Source organism: Poeciliopsis prolifica, unplaced genomic scaffold (assembly GCF_027474105.1).
Source record: "Poeciliopsis prolifica strain line A6 unplaced genomic scaffold, Auburn_PproV2 SCAFFOLD019, whole genome shotgun sequence".
Lineage (NCBI taxonomy): Eukaryota > Metazoa > Chordata > Actinopteri > Cyprinodontiformes > Poeciliidae > Poeciliopsis > Poeciliopsis prolifica.
The window spans coordinates 5,651,702-5,660,918 of record NW_026562394.1 but is presented as its reverse complement, the minus strand read 5'-3'; the positions used below and the strand labels follow the sequence as shown (position 1 = coordinate 5,660,918).

General features: G+C 39.6%; 1 protein-coding gene across 3 annotated transcripts; it reads left to right on the top strand.

Annotated features, from left to right (window-relative positions):
• The first annotated feature begins 1,661 nt into the window (after positions 1-1,661).
• LOC129368412 (protein phosphatase 1D-like) lies at positions 1,662-8,038 on the top strand. Of its 3 annotated transcripts, XM_055043354.1 has the most exons (7): positions 1,662-2,371; positions 3,427-3,655; positions 3,810-3,934; positions 4,032-4,213; positions 4,328-4,555; positions 4,885-4,972; positions 6,344-6,450. In XM_055043354.1, exons 1-6 carry the CDS (start codon positions 1,873-1,875, stop codon positions 4,966-4,968), a joined length of 1,347 nt encoding a protein of 448 aa, XP_054899329.1. In that variant the 5' UTR covers positions 1,662-1,872; the 3' UTR covers positions 4,969-4,972; positions 6,344-6,450. The 3 variants fall into 3 exon arrangements, with proteins under 3 accessions (XP_054899329.1, XP_054899327.1, XP_054899328.1); XM_055043352.1 differs by lacking the exon at positions 4,885-4,972 and having other exon boundaries at positions 6,344-8,038; XM_055043353.1 differs by having other exon boundaries at positions 4,885-6,457.
• The last annotated feature ends 1,179 nt before the right edge of the window (positions 8,039-9,217 follow it).

The window sequence follows — 9,217 nt, the reverse complement described above, 5'->3', positions numbered from 1 at the left end:
TACCAACTGTGACACTGTGCTTTACAAATCATGTCAATCAGAATCAGTGTAAAATATTCCAGGCACGAGTTTGATATGGAATATATGCTATGACTTTCATGTTTGCAATTATCTACATTCGCTCAAATGCCAAAAAAGAGCATGCGCCTTTTGACGTTGAAACAAATAATACTGCGTGTTAAAGAATCTCTGTTCAGTCCAATATCATATAGTTCAGATTTGATAGGATATTTTAGATTTTGAAAAGAGGACTATGAAATGCATTTCAAACTTCTTTAAATGGAAAACTTCTAGTTTTGAAAAATTCACCCTTTCCATTGAGATCAACAGGAAATCAGCAGAAATAAAAAGGTTAAAGTTCAACGTGTATAGAATAGTGGGATAGAATACTGAGAAATCACCTTTTGTGTGACAAAGTATGGAAAACCCATTTGATTCACAATACCAGTGCTATTATGACTTTGTTATGTTGTTCATGTTCATGTGAAAATGAGAGGAAAGCCTACAAATCTGTTTTTCAACTGGATTAACACTGCCTCCACCTGGTATCCCCGTTGCATTGCTTAATGATGCTTAAGGAACCTGAAATTAGTTTCTCCACTCTGAAAACTTTGTTAGATGTGCAATTCTGTTCCTAGAAAGACAGTATTAATATTTAGCAAAACTGAATGAAAACAAAGAAATGGGAAAACCAGCAATATGTTAAAAGAATCACTGCTTGTTGTAAACACTAAACCAAAATTGATGTACTTCATCACATCAACATGAAATGATTATCTGGAAAGATGTCATTAGAGAATGTATCTTTCAGAGTAAGAATATATCACTATCAACAATTCCCCCAATTCTGGGACCAAGAAAGTTTATCTTATCTCAACTTATTTGGGATATTAAATGTTGAAAAGTCAAGATAATTTTATATTTACCAAAACATGTATTTAACACTTAAAATGGATAGCCTGCAAGCCCTCACAAATAGAAAACTATTTTATAGGGTATTTATATGAATATTGAAATGCAGATGCTGCTGTCAACAGGTTAGGTATCGACAGCATACCTAACCTGCTGTCGATACAGGTTAGGTATTTGTATATATCATGTTATATATTACACATATTAACACGTGCAATGTTAATATGTGTAATGTATTGACATTAAGCATACCCCTTTCGATCACAATTGAAAAGGGTATGTGTTAGGTGACTTTTCTGTTTATTTTTTTTGTCTTTAATTAGTTTCCCTCAGGTATTTCAACTTAAACATTCAAACCTATGCTTATGGAGTATGGTTTTTTTTTACATTTTGACTGTAACCGTGTGAATTCTGACACTGCTGGGGTTTAACTTCAGAGACAAATAAAAACCAGCAAGTAACTTGAAAGGATCTTAAATGTTTAGTCTAGTCACTCTCGACACAAAATGACTTTTTCTAGGATGTGCCAACGTTTTGCATTTCAACCTTCAGTTATCTTCATTAGAATTTCTTTCCTCTAAATTTAAAATGAAGGTAGCTCAAATTATTGGTATGAAAAAAGAAAAACTGTCGGTTTTTTTTGTTTGTTAGTGGTACCAAAAGATGTTCTGAAAAAAAAACACAACGAAAAAAAGCACCAGAAGTTCACAACATTACTTTTTTCTTTAAATAAAGTGTATGGCTGACAATGGGTAGAAACACACGACGCTGGATAGAAACAGCGACGACGTGACGTCACTGCGTACAGCGTGACGCCTTGGAAAGGATAAACAAAAAGGAAGGAAGCCTTCGGCGAGACAATCGCGGCAAAATCGGTTCAAATTTTACCTCGGAAGCTTCACTCGGACAGTACATGCGTGTTTTTGTTGCGTAAACTGCTCCCGCCAGGCGTTCGCGACCATGAACGACTCGCTGCTGTTCCGTATGAGCGCGTTTTCGGATCAAGGAGGGAGAAAATACATGGAGGATGTTATCGAGATCCGGATCGAGTACGAGCCGACGGCGTCAACAGACGAGGACTATCCCAAGTCGCAGAGACATGGAGGGCAGGGGAAAGCGGAGAGCGCCGCCGCCACACAGACTGTGACAGAGCCACATGGCCTGAGCAGACCAGGTCCAGCCGCCGCTGCGTGGGTCGAGAGCTTGTCCGACGAGGACGTTTGCAGCGTCGGCACCCCGGCGTCGAGCGAGACTGTTGTCGTTGACACGCGGAGGTCCGTGGCGTTCTTCGCCGTGTTCGACGGCCACGGGGGCCGCGAAGCGGCGCACTTCGCCAGCGAGCATCTGTGGGATCTGCTGAAGAGGCAGCGGGGCTTCTGGTCTCAGGACCACGGCGAGGTTTGCGCCGCTCTTCGGAAAGGCTTCATCGCTTGTCACCACGCAATGTGGAAGGAGCTGCGTAAGTTCTGAAAGAGGGAGAAAAAAGAAAGGAACATAATTTTCCACTGTTATTTCTGTCAATATTTACCACACCTAAGAGCGTCATAATGATGTCACATGATGCAGCATCGCACTCGGCTTCTGCTTCGCTCTCAGACGTGATTTAATGAGTTGGAGCAACACAAAGGTGACACCGAGGGAGACGTGAAATAAAAGATTCTTGATTTTATTTATTTGTTTTAGCAAAACCCCACCACCAAAAAGAGTGTTGCGTTTTTTGTTTTTTTTTTATCTCACCCCTGTTTACTCTGATACCCATTAATAAAATCACGTGCTACGTTTTAGAAGTAACCTTTTACTTCGGTCCACTTTAGTGTAACTTAATGTCAGATTCTCGGTGACATTCAAGTTCTGTTCACGAACATTAATGAGCAAATAGGGTCGTAAAGATGAAGTAACGCAGAAAATAACGTCGTATACACTTTTTTTTATTTATTTTTTTTAACAAATGTGACACACCTGTATGCTCGTGCTTCCTGGGGCGTCGCGTGACGTAAAGGCAGAGCGGGCGTCACGCGCACGGAGGTCGATTCTCGACGCGGAAGGTCCTGGGTTCGATTCCTGACCGGGACACCTGATCTGGTAGTTATTAAAGGTTGACAAAAAAAAAAAAAAAAACTTATGAAGACGATGACTGAATAATTTAATACACGTTCAAATGCTATCTGCCATACATCATCATGAACATCCCGTTCCCCCATCTGTTGGTATCTTGTTTTTTTTTTTAAGAGTTGCAAACCTGTTGAGGCAGCAAAAGATGTAAGACCGAGGTTCACCTTCCACCAGGATACCATCTTTAACTATATATCAAAATCTAAAATAATTTCAAGTTGCGTGAGTAGCTTTGTGTGTGCTGATAGGGTAGCATGTTCTGTCAGCAGAAGTTCAACCTGATTACTTCAGGATTTTATCTTCTTTCTTATCTAAAACACTCTAAAACGTCTACCCTATATAATCTTTCACAGCAACAATCAGTCAACGTTTTCTTCATTTATCTTTTTTCCCTCCTCACAGCAGAGTGGCCGAAAACTATAACTGGCCTGCCCAGCACGTCGGGCACCACGGCCAGCGTCATCGTGATCCGGGGCGTTCACATGTACGTCGCTCATGTGGGAGACTCGGCCGTGGTGGTTGGAGTGAAAGAAGACAACTCTGACATCACGCTCCAGGCGCTTGAAATAACGCAAGACCACAAACCTGAGCTTCCGAAAGAAAAAGAAAGGATTGAGCGACTGGGTGGCAGGTGAGTGGCGTTCAGAGAAAGTGTCAGTTTAAAGGTCACAAAATCACCGATAACCCTCTGTGTCTTCATTGTTCTAGGGATTAGAAATTGATTTTTAACTCCACAAGAGCCTTGTGTTGATGTTTGTGGTTGTGTTGCATCTCCTTAATCGTAGTGTCATGAAGAAGTCTGGGGTTAACCGTGTTGTGTGGAAGAGGCCGAGGCTGACGCACAACGGGCCTGTGAGGAGGAGTACCATCATAGACCAAATCCCATTCCTCGCAGTCGCTCGTTCCCTTGGTAAAGAACGCCTTGGTCGTTTTTCTTTTTTCCTTCAGCAAAATTCCAGTGCAAGTCAATTAAACAACACTGATCGTATTTTATCGTCTGTGGACAGGTGACCTGTGGAGCTACGACTTCTACAGTGGAGAGTTTGTTGTTTCTCCTGAGCCCGATACCACTGTGATGACCCTCGATCCCAAACGGCATCGCTACATCATTCTCGGCAGCGATGGGCTGTGGAATATGATGCCGCCCAAGAACGCCGTGAATATGTGTTACAGCCACGATAAAATGGCAGTACGTAATGCTAGACATTGTTAAACAAAGCAGATTGCGATTTTAGGTTGCCTGGTATTTCCCATATCAACGACACCTTAAAAGGTTCAACAACTTCATTCGTCTTTCTCAAAGGGACCAAAGGGAATGTCTTGCGCCAGAAGGCTGGGATGCACGGCTCTGCTGTTCTGGAAAGAGCGCATGCTCCGAGCGGACAACACCACCGTCATCGTCCTGGCCCTGCAGGAGCGCGGCGGCCCACCCATCCCCATGCACCGAGACGAGATTGTCGTTGACATGGCGACAGGCATCGACCAAATTCCCTACCCTGGAACGCCGTATAACACGTGCGAGATCCAAAAGGTCAAGAGCCGCTGATTTGTTGCATTGTGTTTTAAGAATGTCAAGGTTTCACAAACAAGATCAGGCATGAAGAAAAGTTTGTTTCTTGATGCGGCACTGCTGCTCTGATTGTGCAATTGTTTTCTCCGTACATGTTCATTTGTTTGTTCTTGACTATTTCCTGTTTTCCTTTTACATGTTTTCAACCCATTTGTCAATCAGCTTTACGACTTCCTCCGGTTGAACTATACTGTAGATGCCACAAACCGCTCATCAAAGATAACAGCAGCCAATCAAATGAAGAAGGGTCATTGGTTTACCAAATCATTCTTTGTTTTCGGGGCCAACAGGCGGAGCATGAGGATGGCATGTTTTATGAAGAAGATGAGATATATGAAGAAGAACATGAGCGATGGACATGCCTGGATTGGTAGTGAGGTGACTGCTCAGCAATGAAAATGTGTTAAATGATTGCTGCTATTATTAGATCAACTATTAGCTAAGATCTAAGATGGGTTTCTTTAGTCTAGCAGCACATTTGAAAGCAATCGAATAGAATCAGAAGAAAATGTCCCGATTTGTGGATCTGAGTTTTGGACCTTGATATGAAACATTTAACGTTTAAAGAAATGTAGAGCTGACCTTTTGATTATAGTTCAGAATATACCAGAAATTCATAGACAGACTTGTCAAAGTTGATCTGATATTGAACTTTTTCAGATCTTCAAACTTTTATTTACCTCTATGTGATCATTTTTTTAACCTGCTCCCATTAATAAGTAAATAAAATTTTCACAGTTTTTGAAGTATATATTATCATTACATTTCAAAACTAGATCCATAGCCATACTTGAATATTTTTCATTCCAGTCGTTTAAAACTCTCAAGTTTTTTTGTTGTCCTGTTTTATTCACTCTCGTTAGTGTGTCTCATTTTAGTTATTGGTGGAAATCAAACTAAAAGGGACAAATCCATCTAAATCATTTGTGCAGCACTTTAAGTAGTTTTGAAGCATTTTGTCATGTTACACTTTCAAACCTCTGTGTATTTTTATTGAGATTTCATTAGCAGTGCACCAATTTAAAAAAAAAAAAGATCTGGTGTCAAAATGCATCCCTAGATTTCATGTGATGGTCTAAAACACAACAGTGCATAATCTGAATAGTCTTCTATGGACTTGTATTTGGTGTTTGTGTCAATCACAGTCTTTTTGTGCATGCGCCCATTAGGTTTGCCAAACTACAAAAAAAAATATTTTTAAAGTAGTTCAGTGAGTTTAATTGGCTGTATTTTTAGTATTTGTCTTGCTGGAAGGACAAACCTCAAGTATTTTGAAACTTTCAAAAGGTTTTCTTTGAGGAGCGTCCTGGATTTGGCTCCACCCATTTTCCCATCAACCACAATCAACTTCCCAGTCCCTGCTGACTGAAAACAAACCCCATCTTTCTATGCTGCCACCACCATGCTTCACCATGTGGATGGTGTTACTTGTTCACCGCTCACTGTTTGTTGTTCCGCATGTTGGTCGTGTTCATCTTGTCTACAAATTCTCCAGAGAAACCCATTAGGCTTAATCTCTTCGCACATTATCACATTGAAATCCTTTTTTTTTTTTTTTACCACTTCATTTTACTTTTTGTTGGTCTGTCACAAAGTTTCAGTAACAAACATTGAGGTTTGATGGTAACAAAATGAGAAAAGGTTGAAGGGGTATGTGGGAAAACAATAAAGTCACAGCATTTCATAAACGTATACCATTTTCTCTTCTGAAACCTCATTTGGTCTGCTTTGTTTCTTTTTTTTTTTCAGCCAATTGGTCCGCTGGACCCCCCGTCCCCTTTTACAGAAAGTTCTCGAACACTGGAACAGGCCTTCGGGCTGTACGAGGCGGCTTTCTGTGCCACCACGCAGCTCTTACCCGACGCCGACTCCACGCTGCACCCCGCAGACCGATCGACGAACGGTTTTGAGAAGCAAGACCCGTCCAGCACCCAGATGGACTGCGACGATTCGGCTCCTCCTTCAAAGAAGCCCTGCCGGTCCTCCTCCAGAGCCCCTGAACTTAAAGGCCCTAATACCCGGCTTGGCGGGTCTCCCAGCAAAGGTTGCTTGCAGAAGAAACTTCATGGGAAAGCAAACATTGAACAGTCCCTACAGCCGAACAACGCGGAATCGGATCCGTCTGAGGACGGTGGCATTCTGCCACAGCACGCTTCGGCCCTGTGTGTGTGCTGAAACCCGTCTCGAAAAAATCTGCACACCAGTTCTTAGATGTATAATTTTATACAAAGTCTCTATTTGTATGTTCAAATGTAAGATAGAGGTCTTGTACATGTGTTGCTGTTCTGTTTTCCCCCCTCCCCTTTTTTTTCTCCTTTTAACATTTTCTGTATATTTTAAGGGAAAACCATTAATTTAAAGTGGCTTCAGTTTTAACAGAATCGGGACACACACATACTTCCATTTTTTGATTTTTATCAAAACAAGTGAACGGCGTTAGATTAATTTTAATCGGGGAACAGGCCATGTTTTTCATTAGCAGTGGTTAATACCTCAGCTCATCTGTTTGGGTCTAAAGAATATTAATATTTTTGATAACTTGATGAGACGACCTCTTCAGTTGTACTATTCAGCACAAGGAGAAGTGTAATTTTTTTAAATATATTATTTGTTTTATATGTAATTATGACTGTTTATAGCCACGGTATTAATTCAGTTGTGTTTTTGTTTGCATTTTAAAGAATGGTCAGCATTAAACATGCTTTGGAATCGTCTCCCCATGCATTTGTCTTTGTGGCATTCCAAGCGCCTTCATTTTGTCGTCTTTTATCATCTGGGTTAAGAAATAAATGAGTTTCTGTTCAACTTTGGAGCTCACTAAAACATCTGTTTAAGCTTTAGAGGCAGAAATAGATGTTGGTCGCATCAGGCTGAAATGTTCACATCACATTGCCGCAGCTCGGTTTTTTTTGAATTTGATGGGACAACACTTAATCGCTCGTGTAACTTGTGCCACTGCAACAGCTCGGTTACTAAGCTAAGTAATATGTCTGCTTTTATTTTGCATAAAATGTCATTGTTGCCTTAGCACGGATGAGTGAGGTACTTTTGTGTGTGCGTCTGTGTTTGCATTTAAGATCTAAAATCAGGTAATGGAGTGTGTCCAGTGTGTTTCAGCCATTCATGTCACTGTGGTTCAGCTGTTCAGAGTTCTTTTTTTTTCTTTTTCTCTGTTTTGTACATTGAGTAAATATGCAACATCAGTTTGTACAGTACTATAATATGCAACACGTGGGGATTTTTCAGGAGTTTGGCATGCTCAGATTTATGCTGTTTTTGTGATTTGTGTGTGAGTGATGAGGATAATGAATGTCGATGGGCATGTTCATGGATGTGTTTTAACAATACCAATACATTTGTCTCACTTTATATCCAGTGTTGCAGATTTTCAAGTTGCATACTTTCAAAGTGATGACGTAAATAAAATGTCTGTGTTGTAATGAAGTTCTCGATTTTTTTAATTGGTGCGACCTTCTCTGTTATCAGAAAGAAATCTGGATGTGTGAAACTAATAAGGCCTATTTTTTACTAAGCATGTCGTGTTAAGTAGACTTCGATAAAAGGTGCTGACGTGGCTCATTGGAGAAACATAGTCTGGTATTTTAATGGAATTGCCCTTTGTTAGGACCTCTGTCTGTAAAGCCAGTTACTGGTTGTAGCAACTTTTGCTAAAAGGCAAAGCAATTGGATGTTTATGAAGTTTTAACCTTGTCCAGAAGATGGCAGCAAAGTAAAGTTTTCAAATAAATTAATTTGAGCCAAGCATTAATTCCTGCTTTGAAAAACTAAATATAAAAACAAAAGGAATAGTTTGGAGTGTCCTATTGTCAATTCTTTTTAACCACATTTGACAAATTCTACATAAAAAAAACTCAATGTTTTACAAGTAATATTGGTATCAGGTTTATGATCTGCGACTTCAAATCCTCACTTAACAACCGAAAACAGAAAGTTGCACTTGGGAAAAAAATCAATATGTCAGATATATAAATGTACATAGCCTCCATCTTGTTTAGTACTATCACCAAACAATTTTTTTGTGCATTACTAAGTGCAATTGTAGATATATTTTTATATCTAGATTAATTTTCATGCATTGCCAGGCAGAGGTGGGGTCGCACTATTTCAACAAATTTTCAGTCAAGGAAAAGTAAACAATAGCCGTCCACAAAATTACTCAAGAGTAAAAAGTATTTGGTGAAATGTCTGCTCAAATACTGAGTGCTCAAATTGTCAATTATTTATTTATTTTTAAATTACATCATCAGATTGAGCAAAAATATAGACTTAACTGGAAATGTTGGTATTCTAAGGGCCAAAATGACAATAAGTTATATGAGTTAAGTAAAATAAAAACAAAATCAAGCAAAAGAAAAATTTTCCAATCTTCCTTTCAATAAAAAACTTACAAATCTATAACTGAAACTGCAGGTGTTGGTTGGTTAAAACATGTTTGTTTCTCATTGAGTGGCCTGAGAATCCAGAATTTATACTCACGTAAGAGAAGCAATAATTCATAATAAAATCACTCAAGTAAAAATAAAAAATACAGCATAATAAAAAAAATACTCCTAAAGTGCAGTTTTTCACACACACACACACACACACAAAAAAGTGACTCAA